This window comes from Temnothorax nylanderi, unplaced genomic scaffold (assembly GCF_030848795.1).
Source record: "Temnothorax nylanderi isolate EJ_2023f unplaced genomic scaffold, tnyl_v1.0 TNYL_tig0110_pilon, whole genome shotgun sequence".
Lineage (NCBI taxonomy): Eukaryota > Metazoa > Arthropoda > Insecta > Hymenoptera > Formicidae > Temnothorax > Temnothorax nylanderi.
In genome coordinates, this window is record NW_027249172.1 from 13520 (window position 1) to 34784 (window position 21265).

At 39.6% G+C, this 21265-nt stretch overlaps 5 protein-coding genes across 10 annotated transcripts in view; 2 read left to right on the forward strand and 3 right to left on the reverse strand.

Annotated features, from left to right (window-relative positions):
• Positions 1-54: 54 nt before the first annotated feature.
• On the reverse strand, positions 55-2405 carry Nd-42 (NADH dehydrogenase (ubiquinone) subunit ND-42). The gene is made up of 4 exons (XM_071712404.1): positions 2181-2405; positions 1309-1950; positions 809-1195; positions 55-602 (listed from the first exon to the last, which is right to left on the reverse strand). The coding sequence occupies exons 1-4, from the start codon at positions 2247-2249 to the stop codon at positions 420-422; spliced, it is 1281 nt and encodes a 426-aa protein (XP_071568505.1). The 5' UTR covers positions 2250-2405; the 3' UTR covers positions 55-419.
• A 217-nt stretch (positions 2406-2622) lies between these two features.
• On the forward strand, positions 2623-5324 carry LOC139776013 (myotrophin homolog). Its single transcript, XM_071712410.1, has 3 exons — positions 2623-2892; positions 3812-3922; positions 4146-5324. Exons 1-3 carry the CDS (start codon positions 2824-2826, stop codon positions 4320-4322), a joined length of 357 nt encoding a protein of 118 aa, XP_071568511.1. The 5' UTR covers positions 2623-2823; the 3' UTR covers positions 4323-5324.
• Positions 5325-5444: 120 nt separating this feature from the next.
• Egg (SET domain bifurcated histone lysine methyltransferase eggless) lies at positions 5445-11402 on the reverse strand. Its single transcript, XM_071712397.1, has 14 exons — positions 11274-11402; positions 10274-10549; positions 9934-10063; positions 9679-9819; positions 9200-9564; positions 8841-9079; positions 8278-8683; positions 7927-8163; positions 7453-7797; positions 7108-7275; positions 6726-7034; positions 6350-6639; positions 5901-6222; positions 5445-5692 (listed from the first exon to the last, which is right to left on the reverse strand). Exons 2-14 carry the CDS (start codon positions 10517-10519, stop codon positions 5486-5488), a joined length of 3405 nt encoding a protein of 1134 aa, XP_071568498.1. The 5' UTR covers positions 10520-10549; positions 11274-11402; the 3' UTR covers positions 5445-5485.
• On the forward strand, positions 11300-14919 carry Ttc26 (tetratricopeptide repeat domain 26). Of its 2 annotated transcripts, none has more exons than XM_071712403.1 (7): positions 11300-11322; positions 12467-12993; positions 13335-13584; positions 13647-13856; positions 13932-14238; positions 14322-14562; positions 14649-14919. In XM_071712403.1, the coding sequence occupies exons 2-7, from the start codon at positions 12635-12637 to the stop codon at positions 14758-14760; spliced, it is 1479 nt and encodes a 492-aa protein (XP_071568504.1). In that variant the 5' UTR covers positions 11300-11322; positions 12467-12634; the 3' UTR covers positions 14761-14919. The 2 variants fall into 2 exon arrangements, with proteins under 2 accessions (XP_071568504.1, XP_071568503.1); XM_071712402.1 differs by lacking the exon at positions 11300-11322 and adding an exon at positions 12109-12356.
• A 32-nt stretch (positions 14920-14951) lies between these two features.
• LOC139776008 (prominin-like protein) overlaps positions 14952-21265 on the reverse strand; it is a 39792-nt gene continuing 33478 nt past the window's right edge. For 3 of the 5 annotated variants that reach the window (XM_071712399.1, XM_071712401.1, XM_071712398.1), the window contains 3 exons: positions 20529-20690; positions 18868-18981; positions 14952-18729 (listed from right to left, as the gene is read on the reverse strand). In XM_071712399.1, coding sequence (XP_071568500.1) covers positions 18717-18729; positions 18868-18981; positions 20529-20690 — 289 coding nt within the window. In that variant the 3' untranslated portion in view covers positions 14952-18716. Of the gene's footprint in view, positions 18730-18867; positions 18982-19662; positions 19721-19764; positions 20247-20528; positions 20691-21265 lie in introns of those variants that run through there. The other 2 variants (XR_011718990.1, XM_071712400.1) reach the window with 2 other exon arrangements.

Sequence of the window (21265 nt, forward strand, 5' to 3'; positions counted from 1 at the left end):
GTTAATGTTATATGATGTATTCATAAAAAGGAAATAATTTATACATAGAACAACTCACAATTGTAAACTAGATTTATTTAAACATATGATACATGCATATACATAAACATATAACGCGTAAATATACGGGATTGTGTTGCCATTACTGCACCAACATTTAACGATATACATTTTTTAACGAATTTAGAACAGATTTTTCAAATATATTAAAATTACGGGAATACATCTATATATTCATACTTCAAAAAGTTATTAATTATATCAATGAAAATGCTTCATTATTACGAGATGTGGCAGTGAAATGAAAATTAATTCAATGAAAACTGAAGGCATTTCCCGATTAAAAGTAAAATTTATTTTTACTTCAATTATTGTTTACAAGCTCTATGTTTTTCCTAGATATATCGATTTTTTCGCTCTCACTGCTTCGCCGCCTTGAGCTTCATCGTGGCGGCCTTGAGCTTCTTCATTTCTTCAACTACCACGCCTACCTCGCGTGCACTGGGTCTCAGGGTCCTTAATTTGAAATTTGACGGTGTCTTCCACAAAATGTTTTTGTCACCAAACTCAGGATTAAATCCTTTCTCGTACTTTCCGGGTACCTGTGACGAGATTAATAATGACATATGATAATCTCTTGAACTAGGGAAACCAAATCTTTTGGTCGCTTCTTGTATTATAATTCTTTCGCCGTTCGATTTATAATCTTATTGACTATTGTACATGATCGAGCAGTAACTGATCGGATGATAAATTTCACGAAATTCCACCTCAAATAAACTTAATTGTACGATTTACACATACATACCATTTTTAAAATTGTATCTCTTTCTTCATCTTGTTCAGCTGTGTAGTGCAGTTCTGGCACTGAATATTCGTTTCTATAATAATCTACATGTAGGAAAAATCTATTTTCATAAAGTTGCCTCTTAACTCGAAGATCCGAAACGGTCTCGAATCTCCAGTCAGCCATTTTCTTTTCTGACTTTTCATAATCAAAGTTCAATTGCTCGATATCCTCGACTATGGTAGTGACATCTCCCTCGTTTGTCCAGTCGTAGACCAGCACGTGAGAATGCGTTATAATATTTTTCAGGTAGTCCAACTTGTATATATTTTCAACATCTTGGAGATACTCCGAGGTGAAAACTTTTGAATTCACTTCGTACGGGATGCCTCGTTTTTTAATTTTTTCCTGCAAATATCGACAGAAAAATGACATAGGACATCTCTTAGATACACATAAATACATAAAAGAGGAAGAGAGTGAGCAGTCGCGGGTGTCATTTCACGATAAAGTAAAATTACCTTGACCGCATCCACAGGCACGTCCAGATAAACGATCAAATGAGGCCTCAGTATCAGCATCTTGGCGACGTTCACGACATCGTGGTAAAATTTCAGTGCCTCCGGACGCATGTAACCGGCGTTCGTCATCGCCTGCGCGAACACGAAATCGCTGTATATACAACGATTGAGCACTATTCCTTGACCGGTCGACAGCAGGTGCAGCAGAGCGGTGATGTACTGGTCGTACTTCATTTGGAAGTAGTGAAATTGAAACATGGGCACGTTGATGTGATGCGGATTCGTCAGAAACTTCTGCACGTCGCACGACTGTGACCCGGGGGACAATCTGTCGTCCAGCGTGCGCAGGTCGTATCCATTTTCGTTTATGTAAAACTCGTCGAAGGTCGGCGGCGGCAGATAGACCATCTCGAACTCATCCGCCAATTTCGCGGCCACCTTGGACTTCCCCGCGGCGATCGGGCCCTCGACGACGATCACCTTGGTATTCTCGTCGCACCGGTCGACCATCGGATCGAACATCTGGGCCCAGAAGCCGTACTCCTTGTGCAAGTAGTCGAACGGCTCCACTCGTCGTCGATTCACTCGTTTCGCCTTTTGCGAAATTAAGGCCGTTTGCGTTACGTTGCTGGTAGCTGTCACCTGTACAATCCGCACGAATTATGATATAACACAGTTAACATAACGTGACGTTTCTGACAGAATATACATTCGTATGCATATTGAGATGATTTACGATACTTTAACGGGGAGACGATGAATTTCTATAATGAATTTCGTTTATATTGACGATTAATCTAGCTACCAATATATATTTGTTTCCGTATACCAAAAATAAAATCTGTTAACACTATATAGCTGTTAATACTAACCTTACATAATTGTCTTGTAACGTTATTGTATCCGAGCCTCGCAATACCGACGCGAGCGAGCGATGCCATTTTACCGTTACGAGTGTAGGCTTGCAACGGGGAGAGAAAATTGGATATTGCTCGTTTATAAATTAACGTGGGAGAAAAACATCGCTCGATCCGAGATCTCTCCTCCGAGACCGACCCCGACCTCGGTTTAGCGTTCCGAAACTCACCGAGGAACTCGAGATCCTCGAGGAAGAGTTTGGCAGCCTAGAGAAGTAACTAGGCCTGTTCTTTTTGGCTGAACTTCTTGCGCGATTCATCTTTCTCTCTTTTTCTTTTCACGTTGGAGAGAAAAAGAGAAAAGACGAACCGCGTGCAAGAAGTTCAATTAAAATAGAACGGATTTTATTGACGTCCGTGTGTCTGCGACGCATGCTCGCGTCGCACAGTATCTTTGGTTTCCGTAGGTTGCTGGCTGGCGTGCGGGATTGTCAGCGAACGAGATTACTGTCGCGGTGGTAGCCGGAGCCCCTCGTCAAATTTCATGGACGAATGACTGGGACACGGAACGGATAGGAGCGGCAGAAAGAACTGGACGTACGCAGCGCGAATACAATACCGTCCGTCGTGTGGATCCGCGGGAGCGGCAGCAACGAGAATGAGCGAGCTCGTTTGGGGAATAAAAAACGGCGATCTCGAGCAAGTGCGCGACATCGTCGAGAACAAGGCAAATATGACAATGTTGATTCTTAAATACTTTCGTTTTGGAAAAAAAAAAAAAAAAAAAAACGCGTCGCAACCGCGCGATTAGTATGCCCAACGTGTGTGCTCTGTCCTTCTTTCTAGACTGTTAAGTATGTAGAATGTATTATACGCCGAAGGGGCCTGTCGAACAGTTTGGAGATGAATGCGCCTTTCTCGATGCCGGAAGTACTCGCGCAAGAACACGAGTGAGCGTGTCACATTGGCACGCATCCCTTTTGCATCACATCTGCATTTTGCTTCTCGTGAACTTAAGCTGGAACGAGCAATCTGAGAGTTGCGACAAGTTTAATTATGTAAAGCATTTTGGGCTTGCTAACGTATACTGCAGCATAAAAACTTTGTTGCCTAGAGAGTTGTATAGAGAATTAAAATACTTGTGTGTCAAAATGTAATATTGGGTCTGTTTTTTATTGTTGAACTGGCTGTACTAGTCAGCAATAGAAAACAGACCCTTCGTATGAGAAATACTCTACTGCGATAGCTTTACGAAAGCTTTTTTTATATCCAATATTCTCTTGTTACTTGCAACCAAGTTGCCACATCTGTTTATCTTTCAATATTCCTTGTAAGTTTTATTATGAGCACACGTAGCATTGTATATGCTAGTTGTGTTAGTAATATTAATATGTTAATTTTGATTGCTCATACATGGGCATGTAACGCACTATTACTTCTATATACATTGAACACTTAATAAATAAAATATTGGAGTTGTGTTAGCCTTGTTATGAAGGTTTGGATATAGCACAAAAACATTGAAGCAATATCTTCTATTACAACACTTTATTGTACTACAGTTAATAGTACAATATTTAACTATTAATTTATCTAAGTTGAAGAAGTTTACTTCGTTGTCTAATCATCATTGTTATCATTTTTAGAACATTGATGTAAATCAAATGATTGATGGAAGAACGCCATTACATTATGCAGCGGATTACGGTCAAAGCGAAGTTGTCAGATATCTATTGGACAAAGGAGCAAATGCCAATGTAAGCAACGGTATCAAATGTCAAGAAATTAGTAATTAGTAATTAATTAAAATACTTTAAAGAGTCACTATATGGCAAATAGTGTATCACAGTTAAATAATAGCCTATGCTGTGTAATTGTTATGTGTGAAGTAATTTTCTATCTCTGACGATAAATTATTTTTCGTTCAACTACGCAATTCGAAATACCGTTAAGTGTAATAGATAAGTGTATTTCTTGCAGGCTACAGATAAGCATGGAATCACGACGTTGCTGGCGGCAATCTGGGAGGGGCACACAAACTGTGTAAAACTGCTGCTGGAGAAAGGCGCTAAACCGGACGGATTAACGCCGGACGGCACGAGCTATCTGGATGCGGCCGAGAAAGATGAGATTAAACAGCTCCTGAAACTCCACTAGCATAAAGCCAAACAAAATGCGGAATCATAATTTTGTTACTTTAGTACGTTAATGTTCCTCCTTATAGAGAGAGACTATTCTACCAGCTTTGTTTTGATTTTCCGCCTATGATGACTAGAGTATGTCGTATTTAAGCACTCAAAATTAAATGAAGAATAGGTACACATGGATGCTGTTTTATAATAATAATAATGATAATATACTGCATGTCGAGAGATTGTATAATGAAGAGCTCGTATTCTTCTCGCGATAATTAATTCTTCATGGTTCTAAATATACATATACATATAAGTTACAGATTTATCATAAGATATTATTCTTTCGTGGCTGAGACGAGTTACGAAAGTTAGTTTAGTTTATTTACCGTATATATATACATATATATATATATACGTAATGTAATTTTGATATATATTTTGATCTATTCTATAAGGCGGTACATATTGTTTGTTATTAATTTATAAATTCTGAAAGCCTTTTTTATACATTTTTATGTCATGATCGCTTGAAGCATATTATTCCATTTTTAATCTGATATTTTCATGGCAGCGATATATGGAGTCTCTTGTACTCCTAAGCAAAGTGCTAAAACTCCTTTGAGACACCTGTGTGCTGAGTTGAGTTTTTGAACGTATGTATAAATTGCGATAAAAAAGAAGCAGTACGTTTGCAATGCTAACAACGTGTAATGTGTCTAATGGATGCTAAGAATGTACAATAATCAAAAGTAATAAGCAAATACATCATTGTTATGAACGCTGTTCTAATTTTCTGGTATCCAGACGTAAGCCATTCCGGATGTCATGTTTCAAAAAGAGAGGAAGAGAAATATACTTTTTCATATTATAAAACTACACTTAAATATCTACTGAAATTGGAAAAATTGTATTCACTAAAACTAAGCAATATATGTCACATCTACGTAATTCATAAAAGATCAAAACCCACATTGCAGATTTTTATATATATGAAATGTTTTAAAATAAATGTACGTTTCATGTCTTTATGTACTCGTTCATTTCTGTCGCAAACTTTTTTTTTTCGATAAAGATAAGTGATGACCAATATGATGTCTGTACCATCTATCATAACCGTCAACTTTGCTAGAGAAAACAAGTTCCATTTATACAAAGAACAAAGTTTATTATCATAAAATGCACAATTCACAGAAGACGACCTCTACAATTAGCTGCACCACATTTGCAAATGATCACTTTACCCGGTATACTTCCTACATCGTAACTGTAATTCCACGTAAGCTCTTGTCCAGCTTTTATATATTGTAACGCGAAGAAAGCCACCCAAGGAAAACGTACGTCGTGTGTATCGACGAACACATTTTGCACAAACACGTTTGGGTCGCAGGAGTGCTGAAAAAGACATTTAGATACATAAAAATGACTTCTGTTCAAAATTCACAAGTGTAAAGATAATCAAAGATAAGGGATGTTGAATGCTTTCGCGAAGTTTTCAAAAATTCTAGAAATTAATCCAAAGATTATTAAATTCTGAAGCCAAAGATTTTTTTCAAATAATAAAAAAATAGAAAATTAAATCTTTCAATCTTTTGTCACCTACATTCAAGTAACGGCCGATATTTCCAGTCGTTTTAGCGTCCATAATGTAAACGGCTTCGTCTTCGCCGAAGTAATCTCTCACAGACTTGAACGTTGATCTCTCTATTTGCTTTGGTCCTACACTAGGCTCGAATCTACTCGGCTCTCTTCTTATGTCTACATTTCTACTGTCATCGTCGTCACTGATATTGATCGTATCCAGAATTTCAATCGCAGATTTTGTCGCATTTTCCAAATTTTTCGTAACACTTCCATCTTCGCTGTTTTCTTCAGATATATCTGGTTGATCCATGTCCTCTCTTTTCCGTTTTCTTAGACGTTTCCTGGTAATAAAGCTTTCTTTGCAATTTTTCCCATTTATATACAAACATCAGAGTCTAGCTAATATTATAATAATCCGTAAAAAAAAATAGATTCTTTTATAAGCTAGTAGCATAGAACGCAACATACCTGATAGACGAAGATTCCGCAGTTGTTTCTAACAAATCTTTACTATCAGCCACATAGTTATCAATATTGAAATCTTCATCCGAGCCATTGGTGCTTTCCTTTGTGTTTTCCTCTTCCTCGTCGCTCACGCCGGTGGTTTTCTTCTTATTGTCTTCTTCTGCAGATGACACCGACATTTCCGGTTCGAGAACGTCGCTTTCGTAACCCTCCTTGAAACCTTCTACCACCTCTACGTAATCTAACTCTGCCAGATACTCATCGCCGTAATTTTTACCTCCTTCATTTGCGCCCTGTGTGACAAAATAAGCACGTATAAAATAAATGGATAAGACAGACGGATTTAAGAACTGGCGATTGGCGTTCTAATTGCCCGTACCTGTTCGGTGAGTAATCTCCCCGCATAAATACAGATAAAAGCACCATGGGGAATATCATTGAGACACCTTATGCCCCAACCACGCGGTCCTGTTTTAAACACTTGCAACTTTAATTTGAGAGGATGTTGCACCACTCTGTTGAGACACGTTTTCACGGAGCACTTGCATCCCGAGTTACATTCGTAGATTCCCGTGGTCACCGGTTCCGGCAAGCGTTTATAAATATAACCGACAGCGGTATTCGGCATTTTTCCTCCTAGAGTTGCTCCTTGTATCGTTAGCTGCCAGCATTGGCATTTCGATTTATCCTACGGTACATTATACGATAATGCAAGATAAAGCGCAAATTCGCATTATTACGGTAGTTCGACGATTTCATACCTGGCAATCGTCCTCGCAATCGCAGCTGCACAAAAACGCAGGATCCAGATTTAAATTAACACCTTCCGTTGGCTCTCGACGTGTAGTGTACCTTATGGTGTCCGGTTGAGTGTGATCCAAATCATTCACACATGGTATCGGCACATTTTCCACGCCATAACTGAGATCCTTTAAAATACGAAATCACAGAGTTATCTCCTCACATCTTTTAATATCTACATAATTTTTATATCACAATACAATAAATATATAGATATTCTAGTATCCACGGGAAATTAGTAGTTTTTTCGCATCAACCACGCCTTGTTAAATAAATGTTTACAGTTTGATTTCGACGACCTTTACCTTGATGTTGATGAAGCACTTCTCCACGACGAAGTCGGCGAAAGCACGCACCCAATAATCAAAATCGAACAGATCGACGGACAGTGTGCTACTGGTAGTGAGAAGGTAACGGTGCAGCTCTTCCATATTTCGTAATCTGACGCCGCACGGTGTCTGGTATAATATAACTTTCTTGCCTTTGGAGAATTTGCAAAGCTGACGATGCCAGCCGCACAGCAGTGGAATGGAGAGCGGAGAAAGCCCTTTGAGATCCTCGTGCGAAACTTTAACGCTTTTGATACATTTTGGTCCGCACTTGTGAGAAACATATTTCTTCGGCTCATATTTCCTCTGGGTATGGTAAAACTAGAAAGGCGATAACACGAAAATAACATCATGTTGATTATAATAGCATGTTATAATACTTAACATGCTAATATATATGTTATATGCAATAACAATTGCATAATTCACTAATAAACATCATTTACTCACAACGATGCTATGCGACGGTTTCGTTTCCACGGTGGAATTGTTGTACGTTGGTGTAGTATCTACATTATTCTGCCTTTTGGCGGTACTTTTTTTAGCTACTGCACGCGACTGTTGCGGTGCAATGGACGGTGTACTAGCTGCCACACTCGTAGGAACTGTCGGTTTTCCCGCTTGCACACTTTGCGTGACATCTTCTTCCACATTGGATGTATATTCGACGTAAGGCAAGTTATTTTTCTGCAGGAATTACGATTCATAAGATAGAGGACACTTATAAAACTGTTTTAACATTTTCAATCGAAACTCTCTCAAAGTTCCTATATTTTCAAAGGTAAATTTTTGTCCACTTACGTTAGACGTGGCAGGAATACGATGTCGAGTATGCGCATTGCCCGACTGTTGAAGCCGTTGCCTCTCATTAGCCTTCAGCACCTCGATGAACAGAGGACCCAATCTAGTCGAGCCACGGTAGATCCATTCGGTTCTATTATCAGCGTTGAAGTGCATTTGCACTAAACTCGCATCGACTTGTATGACTTTCGCGAGCCACCATTTTCCCTTCCATTCAGTCTTAACCATTTGATCCGGTTGCAATTTCACCATTGGCCTTTCGGGATATGATTCCAAGTACTTCTTCACGAACTCTCGCGATTCGCCGGGAATGTCTTCCCAAATACGTGGCGAGGTGTCCCAAACCAGGTAGATGTCGGTGTGGATAACATACTGAGCGTAACCATCGTCAAAAAATACCAGATATCTGAAATAATAAACACATTAATATAGGATATTAAATAATTTAACATTACAATGATACGTAACTTGCAAAAATTCTCACATGGTAAAGTTTGTATATACCTTACTCTCACCATTTTCTATAGATAAATCAGTTAAAGAAACTTCTAAACAACGCTCACCTATATTTATTTATGGATTTTGGTGTCTCGGCAATTATTCCGCTGTAGTAATTATTGGAAACGTCATCACGAAATATAGCTACAACTCGCGTTCCAACTGGGATCATAACTTTACTCAGTTCGGTTAATGCTAGCAGTTTGCCAGAGACACTCTTGATCGCTCCATTGTACTTTTTCTGGATAAGTTTCACGCGAAAGTTGGATATTGAACTTACTGAAGCTATACTTTTACTTTGTACCTACGGAAACATCTTTAGATTAGTATCTTCTTTGATCTCTTTTTCTTGGTCTCTCTAATCGAGATACAGGCGAAGAAAATACATATTTTGCATGATAGGTACAATGAAGATTCTACAAACCTTTCCTTTGAGCCATGGCATAACAGGACTTTTCATGATATAAACGATATCGTCTACCTCCGGAGGTCGTTTAACGACTGGACCAGGCGGCGGTAACTTAGGAGCTATTATCTGCTTACTACTCGATGGTTCAATCGCTAAAACCTCCAGCTGATTATCTTGCAGCAACGAGGGAGGCGGAACACGTACTTGCGTTACCTTCTTCGTTGCTACAAAGGGATGGGCGGTCTCCGTAATTTCGTCGTTTATTTGCAATTCCTCGAGCATCTTAATTTGCGGTCTAAAGTCTTCGTACAAGTTGTTTCGCAATTTGTCCATTGTAGACATTACTTCCCGTATTTCGGTATTAAGAGAATCATTTGCCGCTGTCAATGCATAATATGATATAAAGCATGTCTTATATCTAAATAAAAGAGATAAAGATTTGTACTTTTTACATGCATCTTATTCTCGTACTTCGTATTAGAGACTCGTCTTACCACATATGTCCTGCCACCTCTTCTTCAGGGATTCGCAAGCAACTTTAGCATGCTGCTCCACATTGTATTTTTTATAGATATATGACAATGTATCATCTAATTTATCCTTGATGTCGAAAAGTACATCGTCCGGTATATATTCTGCAAAAACGACGAAAACAATCATGATTTTAACAATCGCGATTTGATAGTTGCAAAGTTAAATTCTTTCTTGATGCCATTTATATTAAAAGTAACATTAAAGGCTCAATATACCATTACTATCAGGTTCTTTTTTCTTCTCATCGTCGGAATCATCGCTATCAGAAATTTCCACTTCCATCGTGTGATCCGGAAAATCACAGTCTAATAGTGATTTATTTTCTACAAAGGCTTTTACCAAATGCTACAAGCAAGATAATAATATTAATATTCAATGAGTCTTAATACATATATTATATTACATTTATTCTCATAATGGGTCTGTTTTTTATTGTTGAACTAGCTGTACTAGTTCAGAGTTTATCCTTTTTACTCCACATTGGAAGGAAAAAGATAAATTCTGAACTAGTGCGGCCAACAGAAAGCAGACCCAATATATTGAAACAAAAATTACCCTCTGATGCTGCAGCGCAACGTCAAAACACTGTTTACATATTATACGGTTCTTCTTCTTCTCGAGTGAAACTCCATAAAATGCGCACGCGAAGGAAGGCGCTGCCTTCATGTTCACTCCAGAGCGACATTTAAAATTGACACAGTTACTATTGCATCCTTTAGATTTAGTTTTCTTCGTACTTTGCGAATCTTCATCTTCATCTGACATCAATTCAATGATCTCCATACTCTGTGCTTGCGCCATTTGCCTGATAATTATTTAGCAGAATAATTCCTAGAAACAAAATATTCATCTTAATAATAATAAAAGATATCAGTTATATATAAGGCACATTTTCTTTGACGTTATATGAGACAGGTGCTGTAAACGTAATGTTATTTTTTTGACTATTCTATATTTATCTATTTGCACACAAGAAAAGATGTTAAAATAATTCTGAAATATAATCAACTTTATTGGTATAATTTGTGTGTAAAGTTCAAACTTAATTAGAATATTCTAAAATTTTCATATTACTATGATTTAAGCTCGTGGATTAGCTGGGGTTCAACAAACCTTATCTTAATAATTATGCTTTATATTTTTACTTTAGTGATGCTGAGTTAAACATGACCATTGTATACAATGTATGTTGCAATCACATTATAAGATACAAAAAGAATGCTCAGTGTACATGTTTATACACATATACAATATAATTGTGTGTGTAGTATAAAAATACAATTCTTCACAAATTCTAATCTTTATTGTTCTGTTTTCATTCTAATGTATAAAAGGTAGGTGCTGTATAACCTAAAAGAAGGTTAAAGACGCGTTTAACCGAGGAGGGAAACAATTTTTCTTCCCAATTTCGTTTTTATAAATTATCTATGTACAGTTTAATCGCATATTCGAGGTTTATATAAATAGAGGATAAAATAACGAAAGAAAAGAAATAAAATGCGTTACGCAAATATGAAAAACAAACGGTTAATAATAAATAACTTTTAAAACGTACCGCAAATTGTGTACATACACTAACAGCTAAACACAAACTGAGATTATAGGTTAGTGGTTAAATTAATTTTATTATAGGTTATGTTAGGTTAGAGGCTTTAAGGCTTGTATCCATAGTAAATCCGTCTCATATGGATGCTATTTTATTTTTTTTAATGTAAAAAATTTTAATTATTGTACAAAATATGTATTTGTCTATATTACATTTTTAATAGAAAATTAATCGCGTTTTTGAACTTTACTTTCAATTCTTCAAGACTTTTTAGCTCCATCATGTTCGGTTTAGCACCAAATTGACCAATTATTGGTTATAAAGTCAAAAATTTGTCCAAATTTGAGTTTTTTTGGGATGCAAATCAATTTTGAATTGTTCCAATTAATATCGTTGCCCGTTGCAATTAACTTCTGATTTATGTTATTTCTATTCTCTTATGTCCATTTCTACTAATGTAGATTAATTTAATCTCGGTTTAACCTACACTTTTCATCTTTTTCTAATTCCAAGAATTTAGAACGAGATCCAAGAATTAGAAAAAGATGAAAAGTTCGTCATATATTTTTCTCAGAAATTTTCTAAGAATTTCATATACTTTAGATTTTTTGAAAATCTTGAAAAAATATGTAAAATTTCTCAGATACTTTCAAAAATAATTGCATGGATATGGATTTTCGGAATCTTTTAATCTATAGTATCATATCTATACATGAAAGTTTCTGATAAATTGCGCAAATTTGTTCATATTTATTCAGATTTCTACAAAGATATGTTGGCAGGAAAAATCTAAAATATTTTATTATCATTTTGTCTGATGAGTTTTTCTGAAAAACATTCTAATTCATATAATAAAAAAATTTGAAGAATTCTAAGGAAGTCTAAAAACTTTTATACAAATTCTGATTATATAATATAATATGAAAAATGAGACATTTTTTCCATCGGGGACTTTAATCCTTTTACAATAATCTCGGTTACGTCGCACGACTCTCGAAGCGCTTGCTGTTTGTTGTGGTTTGATTATTGCTTGCCAACGTGCCTGAAATAATCGATACAGCCGCGCGCGTGCCACAGAAGCAACAGAGAATGGTAAACGATATTTCTTTCGTTCCTTTTAATTCCATTGAATATCATAAATATTATAAGAAAACAACAATTGAACAATGTTTTTTTTTTTTTTTCAAATCGTTTTGCGATAGATTTTGTCGAGGTCCAAGCCGGCCTCGTCGGAAGGCGTTCGAACGTCAGCGTCGCGCAAGCAGATACCAAAGTTGGAGGAGTTCCTGGAGAAACGGGACTACACCGGAGCCCTGACACTATTGGAATTCAACAGCAGCACCAGTAGCAGCCTGGAAACGGACCTGTGGATGGGATACTGCTCCTTCCACCTGGGTGATTACAAGCGTGCTGCGACAGTCTACGAAAATCTAAGGAAGAAGGATCATGTACCGCCGGACGTCCCAACGAATCTGGCCTGTTGCTACTTTTACCTGGGCATGTACCCCGAGTCGCAGAAAATCCTGGAGGACGCGGCGGACAGCAAGCTGCGAACCAGGCTGCTGTTTCACCTGGCCCACAAGATGGGCAATGAGTCGAAGCTGACGGAGTATCATCAGATGCTGCAGGATGTTATCGAGGATCAGCTCAGTTTAGCGTCTATTCATTACTTACAAGCTCACTATCAAGAGGCTATCGATGTCTATAAGAGAATTTTACTGGACAACAGGTTTGGAATATCTCCTTTGTATCATTAACAAAAGATTTAGAAGGATTTTTGAAGGATATAAAGTTGTCTACATTATGATTTTTGACTATCACGTCCTTACCTCACACCTTTTCACAATTATTTGCGCAAGTTCAAAGAAAAGCACCAAGAGATGCCAATCCAGAACAGACTCTGAGTTGTATTTCCTTACCCAGCTGCAGGAAAGTTGCAGGTACCTGTCCTTTTATTTCCTTCCTCGAAGTCATTCCTATCATCTTCAATTTATCTTCACACAAAAATCAAGATACTGGTTTAATACAAGGAATAGTTTGAAATTAAGTGGATTTAAAATATTTTTCCAGAGATTATCTAGCTTTAAATGTATACGTAGCTTTGTGCTATTACAAGCTAGATTACTATGACGTAGCTCAAGAAGTGCTTCAAGTTTACCTGCAGAAATATCCGGATAGCGCGATCGCGATTAACTTGAAAGCGTGCAATCATTTCCGTTTGTACGACGGAAACGCTGCGCAGGTCGAGATGAAGCAGCTCATCGAGAAGATATCGAGTTCCTTCAGCTCCGGCCACGATCTTATACGACATAACACAGTTGTACGTGTGAACTTCTTCCAATATGTTTTACTTCTCATGCTTCTTATTCGCTCTTCACACAGGTCTTTAGAGGTGGTGAGAACGCTTTGCAAATTTTACCCAATTTGGTGGACGTCATACCGGAAGCCAGGCTTAACTTAGTAATATATTATTTGAAACAAGACGACGTCAAGGCAGCCTATGACCTGATCAAAGATCTGGAACCAGCAGTTCCGCAAGAGTATATTTTAAAGGGCATAGTTAACGCCGTTATAGGCCAGGAGACCAATTCTGTACGTCGTTAAGCCAATGCCTAAATCATCTTTGCGTAATTGCGTTGTGAAAGCTTACCATGAAAATTTCTTTAGCGCGACAGTATAAAAACTGCACAGCAATACTTCCAACTAGTGGGCTCCTCAGCGTCGGAATGCGATACCATACCCGGTAGACAGTGCATGGCATCCTTCTTCTTCCTTTACCGACAATTCGAGCGAGTCAGACTATACCTGAATTCGATAAAGACATATTTCTCCAATCAGGATAACTTTAACTTTAACTACGCTCAAGCGCAAGCCGGAGCGGGCTACTTCAAGGAAGCGGAGGAAGCTTTTCTGATGATACGTAACGAAAAATACAAAAACGATTACATTTACATCAGTCTCCTTTCATACTGCTGTAAGTAGTTACATATTTTGTTGTAACTTTGTGCCAAATAAATTATTTAGTAATTATTTAACAATTGCTCTTTCTGTTCTCAGATATAATGAATAAAAAGGCTGAACTGGCCTGGGAACTGTATTTGAAGATGGACACATCGGCAGAATCTTTCAATCTGCTTCAGCTGATTGCCAATACCTGTTACAAAGTAGGCGAATTCTGGTATGCCGCCAAAGCCTTCGATATGCTGGAACGTATGGATCCAAGCCCTGAACATTGGGAAGGAAAGCGCGGCGCGTGCTGTGGTACTTTTCAGTACATCGTCGCGGAAAAGCTACCTAAGTATGTTTTGCATATCGCACATTCGTGAGAGATATCACCGTATAATCGAGAATTAATTTGTAAATTATCTTTTTCATCGCGTACAGAGAACTGCTGTCGGAAGTGATACAAATTCTGAAAAATACATCAAATTCTCAAGTGGAGCAGATAATACGTGTTATGCGCAAGTGGGGAAAGGATAACAGAGTAAACTGCTAATATTATCGAAGTTCGTGGACATCGTTATCAATTCCGTCCAGAAAAATACCTTTTATAAAATAGTAGCGTGTTATAACGAGGAGTTTATGTTCCATCTCCACAGCAATGTACAATGAATTCTTGTACATCTTGTTTAATAAAATTTGTTTAATAAAACAATTTGTAATATATGTATTAAAAATAACACCTCATTATCGATTTAATATAAAATAGATATATTTAAACTGTAGTACACTCATGTTTTTAATATAATATCAATAATATAATAGTAATAATAATTAATTTTAACAAACACAATCGGTGAATTATAAAAAACACCATAGTCAATGGCAATATTTCTCATACGCTTCCATCTTCAAACGACCCTTAAAACGCGAATTATTTCTGAAAAACTGCGAGTATCTTAACGCGCATCGATAACTTGCGTCTATACAGGTCACAGTTTATCACAAATATTCCTGATGGAATGGCTGCTATAGATTTAGCATAAAAAAAAGGAGATTGCAAAAGAAGGAAGAAAAAGGGATACTAGTGTTTAGCATCCTGGAAAATTGAGCAGACAGGAGTAAATACTCTAAACATTTAAACATTCAATGTAACAATGTCATGACAGGCAATAAAAGCACAAATTCTTTTATCAATCCCTCGAATCGGACTGGGCAGACAAATCTATCAAGTCGTTCGATTATGGACAGGTACGCGTTAAGCTGAAAAGAAATCTGAACAAAGAATTGTTGAAAGACTGTAAATAAAGTGATTATAAACAACATATGAGTTTTCAAGTCGAATAATTTGTGTCGGTAAATGTAGAATACAGTGTTTTGTACACCGAAGAATCTGTTTCTACGTCGTCTCTCCAATCCGACTCCGTCGATTTCAAACTTTTGTAACTCTTTCAGAAAAGGTGAGATAAAGGAAAACGTTTCTTTTCGATAGCGCTCTACATCGCGTTTACTCGACGCATTCGCGAACGTGGAGAAAGAGTGCCCGATAAGAGTCATCACTACACCGTCATTATTATGTTATAAAAATAGCATCGAGGAATTTCAGTGTTTTCGTTTTTCTTTTTCGGCGGAATTTCAGGCGCGATACACTACAGATTTTTCTCTCTGGGATATCTCGTGCTCTGATTGACAGCACTCGTTCTCCGAAACGCGTTTTAATGCTCATCTTCTTAATGCTCGAGACTATCGTGCGTAAGATCTTCAGCGAAATCCATACATTATTATTCGATTATTACATTCCATTAATTTAAACAACATCATTGTTCCTCCGAATCGCGTAACGCATACGTACATCGTGTCGATAGACTAAGACGTAGATTCAATAAGATTACGCTACTGGTATAGATACGGTAATGATACAGCGGGGGGACTTTTGCAAAATTTTACTTCGCTATAAATTGCGACAAATTCTCTCTCTCTCTCTCTCTCTCTCACTCATCACATGTACACACGCACACAGGTATTCGCACTTCTCGCACGCGCGTTCTCATTATAATATCCTAGAGATTTCGTGCTCCCATTCACACCACATCTCAATACGATACACGAAGGAAAGGAGTGATTGACTTTTTGGCAATTCCGATTGCCAGCACCCGATCAGGCTCGGCGCTTCCCAGCACGGTCGGCGTATCTTATCGTGTAACAAGAGGCGTTAAAAGGAAACTCACTCGGTGTGCGTGGAAACTTCAACAAAACTCGAAAGGACTTTATCACAAAGACGCGTTTTCCATCAGGGAGATTACAGAACGTGAGTTTTGCCTTTAATACCTCTCACAAATCTCTGCTCTCAAATCTCAAATCGCTGGAGAATGCTGTACCGAGAATTAAAACTGACCTCGGCGAACTTTCGACGCTACACGCACTCGAGAAAGGACTTTACGTCACACAAACGTCGCGTTTCATTCATTCGCACAATAAGTATAAGGATCAGGATCTAAACGAGAATTCAACCAAGTTGAATATCAATATCACCTTTCGCTCTGTACACGTGCGAGAGCAATTGCCAGAGCGTCTCGGTGTCGGTCCGTTCCTACTCATTACTCCGCAACATCCTTCATAATATCCCTTGTCTTCCAGTTACAGTAACAATTTCCCACATAGCAAATAAGTCTCCGTAGGATTATCTGATTTGATCCCATTTTGAGCCAAACTAAAAAAATCATCCGTAGGATTATTTAAGAATATCCCATATAACATTAGATATTTAGAAACATTCAGTCGATATTGTTGGGATCGAATTTCGTAATTACATGAATATCTTATAAACGGACATATAGGCATCCTCGGTACATCATGAGGTACATATCTCCTCAGGTTTTACGTAGATAAACCCTGGATAAATCTCTCGAAATTGCTATGTGGGTTTGTGCAACGCTTATTATAATTCTTTCTTTTTTGGCAGTAATGTCGAATGCAAATTTACATTAAATGACGAGTCTTTTAAATAAGCAGATTGATTTCTCGGAATTGCAAATGATTTATATGTTGAAATTTTTTCCCATGATTTTCTTGATCCTAAAAGTTTCCAGATTCAGCGGACGTGACGGATCTACTTGATACAATGTCATTAAGAATTAGCGATGTAAGAGATGTAATATCAATTAGATGAACAAAAACTATGATTCGACTAATCCTTGGCTGGTTCACCTACAACGATGATGCACCATGTAGATCCTTAGATTCGTTATATAAAAGTTAAATCAACGTGCATGAAACATCTGCATTTGCGTGCCCGACGAATTACTGTACTCGAATGGGAGAGGGACGACGGATGCTGCAATAATACATAGATCGAAGAATCCGTACAGCGCGTAGATCCGATCAAGCGAATCATACAGGCGCGATCTACACGACGTAAGAATCGCCTCGGTTTATATCGATAGAAAGTTACACAGTAAGATAGAGTAATAAGAAAACGGCTACTTAAAAATCCATGTACACAGAGTATTTATAATAGAGCGGTCGCACGCGCCGCTCGAAAATTCTCTTTCTCTTTCTTTCTCTTTCTCTCTCTCTCTCTCTCCTTCCGCCACGAGATAGAAAATCGGCACCCGGCGGAATACAAGAATTTAATATCATAATATCTTTCCCTCCTCAACCATAAAGACGAGCGAGATCCGAAGTGATGAACCACGCGACACTCGTGGCACAACAACGATGCGTGCCTTCGAGTGCAAGTCGCACGTGAGTGTCGTTTGGCATTTTCATATGGCGTTGCTTGGTGGCCCAAAGTGCTGGATCGGCAGTCCGGTATCGAGGTAGACGAGGCCTCCTCACACGGAAAACGATTGGCGCTGGATTGGCAGCATTAATAATTTGTGCTAAATAACTCGATCGCGGTAGAAATACGTAGGTTCTTCTTCGCGCACAGTCTTTACGTATCGTTTAAATAAAAGGGAATTCTTTTCATCATCTTCTGATTCTCTTCTCTTTTGACTCCATCTCGTGCTCGATCGACCTTTTGTTCTATATGGTTCTATATACGGTTACTCTGACTTACGTAAAACGTATGTGTATCTTGATACTCCGGGCATCTTTATCTTTACGTTGAAAGGGAGAAACGGCGAGACCTCGCATTCCCCAGAGTCTGCATTTTAATCGAGAATGGTGCTCCTTCCGCGGTACGGAAGCGCATGAGTATTAATTCTTAAGCGACGCTTAAACGGAAAGAGGAATTTGCGTCGCATTTACGTCGGTTACCCGTTACTTGCGCCCCACAGAAGGAGGAAACGTTGCGGAAAGGATCATTGGCCTATTTCAGTCTGTATTAAACTTGGTCTCGGTGTTAGCACAATCCGTGGCACGCTCGGGAATAACAACGAAATATTATACGTAGTCCCTCTTACATCCGGATTTCTCTCTCTTCTTGAGCGTTCGCTTGTAACTGCGCGTGAGGCTGTGCGTCGCCACACTGTTCAGCGCTGCTTTTGTGCATGCCACGGCACTTGTTTCCTAATTTCTATCCCTGAAACAGACGGAGATCGTTCCTTTCTCTTGCAATTCGTGACAATGAAGAGCGAGACGGCCACTTGTCCGAAAGTGTCCAAATTTCGGCTTTCGAGCAAGTATTGCCGACACATGCAGAGAACAAGTAAATACTTACCCCGGCCCAGGATAGTAATAGGGCGGCGGTCGTTCGTATTCAGTGCTTAAAGGAGGCGGAGCCCCGGCAGCTGGTTGATACCTTGGCGGACCACCGTTGGGGAAGTCCCAATTTCTGTAAGAACAGCACACAGCGATATCAGTGATTAACACCCGGTGGCATAACGCTCAAGTTCGGTCGTGTAAGTTCATATAGCATTTTGCATTTCCTAGCGTTTTACTGATCCCGTTTAGCCCTTTCCGCCACCCACCAGCGTCGGCACAAAGGCGCCTATTCTGGTTTGGACAGGGAAAGGGCTTAACGCTGATCGCGTCCTTGCCACAGTAAAATACCTTAGCGAACTAATATACGATACAGCAGCCGCTTAAGCGAAATGAAAGTAATATATCGTAATCCGACTGAAACGTCCCGATTACAAGTTGCAAAGTATATTCCCGTCGAGACAGACATGCTTCCCCGCGGCAAGTTGCAAGGTACCTTCAAGCGAAATCAACATCACGGAAGAGACGTTACTTGAGGCGGAAGTTCATCTAATGACGGCTCTTATATTGAAAATACTAAATTCCAGTCAAGAGAACGCCTCCACGAGAGTGGGGAGGAAACTGAACGATCATTCGGACCCTGTCGCAGACCGTTTTCTTGCGAAAAGCCTGGCTCTCTTGCAAAAGCTATTCTCGTGACATGACCAGTTGAAAAAAGAGAAATCAGGAAAAGAAAGAGAAAAAGAAATAGATCGAACGAGCACGAACGCAGAAGAAGAAACATTTGTGTAAAACAATAGTCTTTGCGACTTACGTGCAGAGGCGTATCGAGAGACGCGAGAGGCCGAGCCCCCCGCAGGGTTCCCACTCACCTGGAAAGAACCGGGAGAAAAATCGTGACCATCGGGGTTGCATGAGATGCGTCAACATGGTGCTAATACAAGTCAAAGATCGCGTGAAGCCGCGCGGAGGAGATCGGAACGGCCGACGTCGCCGTTCCACGATCTCAGAGAGGTCCGGAGAGCCTTGCACTACTCCGGTCGTGAGATCCGCTCTTCTGAAACCCGCGGCGGAACGACGTCGGCCGTCCCCGAGGATTTAGGCCTACGGAAATAACATGAGATCACTCGGCGAGTGGGAACCCTGCTCGGGCGAGAGAAAGAGAGAGAGAGAGAGAGAGAGAGAATCACGAAAGGAGATCATACTGACCGCCAGATACAAGTGTCGGTTATATACTCAAACAAGGTGAAAGCGTTTACGTATCACAGGAAGCTGGCTTTACGCTTGTCGGCGCCGTTAGGGACTTACTGCGACTCTAGTGATAGGCTAAAGACTTTACTGTGAGGTTCTGTTTTTGTAGGGGCGGTATGTTCGTGGTTTCGCCACGATAGGGTGAAACTGTAAAGAGATAAGACGTGACCGATGAAACGGCGAGAGACAATGAGAGAAAGAGAGGAAGGAAGAGAGGAAGAAAGAGATAGGAACGAAAGAACGTAACGTCGACACGATGTCACGTTAAAACGCGATACAACGCGTTGATAACGTATCATTCAACTCAGCGCTACGTCCCGTATCGAGATGCGTGCGATGTGATGCGGTGACTGCGAGGAGGGAAAACTCATCTCTTGGGATAGTGGTCGGTAATGATCGTTGCCCCGTGGACGAGACGGCTCCACTTACTTGGGCGCCAGGTCGGAGTATCTCGATTCGTGGTGCGACGTGCTCTGATGGGCGTCGGGGATCCTCTCGCGCTCGCCGTACCCTACCGCCGGCCCGTCGTAGCTCTCGACGTACGCCGCGGGGTGATGCCTGCCGTGGGAGACGTGCTTCTTGTCGTGGACGCTGCAATCAAGACGTTTCCTTGAGACCAGCCCTAATATCAAAATAAGCTCGTCATGCGAGTTAGAGACGACGGGATGCGTGTCGTACGCTAATAAGCCGCGCGGTGTATCTGTTAGGAACCTCCGGTTCAGCGTTTCCCAAACCTTCTTTGATTCTTTAGTCGGAAAAACCGATTCCTTCTCTCCTGAAGTTCGGCTCGGAGATTTGCGTGATCTGTGTTCGCGTTCCTTCATTCACTCGAGCAACGCCCTTTGGGAAACGCTACCCCGGGTAGCGTATTAACAGCGGAACTGCGCGCGAGCTCGCAGAATGATAAATTGCGCCTCGACGCTCTCAGCAGATTGCAGCGTCATCGTAGATTGTCGTTTTGGATGACGTGGATCGGCACGATGAAATTAAGTTGACGCGGGGTTGAATGAGACGGGACGAGACATATATTGGATCGGATTTTAGATCGGGGACCTATATATGCGCTGACTCACTTCGATTCGCTTCGATTTACTTTGTTAATTGAAGATTTAATGGGAAGACTCATACTCTCCATGTATCTAATCACTATGCGAGCTCGGTATACA

Coding starts and splice junctions, on each gene's coding strand:
- Nd-42 (XM_071712404.1), bottom strand. CDS start 2,249: ATGGCATCGCTCGCTCGCGTCGGTATTGCGAGGCTCGGATACAATAAC. Junction 1,196..1,308: donor TGCCTGTGGATGCGGTCAAG/GTAATTTTACTT, acceptor CGATATTTGCAG/GAAAAAATTAAAAAACGAGG. Junction 603..808: donor GAGATACAATTTTAAAAATG/GTATGTATGTGT, acceptor ATCTCGTCACAG/GTACCCGGAAAGTACGAGAA.
- LOC139776013 (XM_071712410.1), top strand. CDS start 2,824: ATGAGCGAGCTCGTTTGGGGAATAAAAAACGGCGATCTCGAGCAAGTG. Junction 2,893..3,811: donor GCGACATCGTCGAGAACAAG/GCAAATATGACA, acceptor TATCATTTTTAG/AACATTGATGTAAATCAAAT. Junction 3,923..4,145: donor ACAAAGGAGCAAATGCCAAT/GTAAGCAACGGT, acceptor TATTTCTTGCAG/GCTACAGATAAGCATGGAAT.
- Egg (XM_071712397.1), bottom strand. CDS start 10,519: ATGGCGCAAGCACAGAGTATGGAGATCATTGAATTGATGTCAGATGAA. Junction 8,684..8,840: donor AAATCCATAAATAAATATAG/GTGAGCGTTGTT, acceptor TTATTATTTCAG/ATATCTGGTATTTTTTGACG. Junction 6,640..6,725: donor GGAGATTACTCACCGAACAG/GTACGGGCAATT, acceptor TTTGTCACACAG/GGCGCAAATGAAGGAGGTAA.
- Ttc26 (XM_071712402.1), top strand. Junction 12,994..13,334: donor AGAATTTTACTGGACAACAG/GTTTGGAATATC, acceptor ATATTTTTCCAG/AGATTATCTAGCTTTAAATG. Junction 14,239..14,321: donor CAGTCTCCTTTCATACTGCT/GTAAGTAGTTAC, acceptor TTCTGTTCTCAG/ATATAATGAATAAAAAGGCT.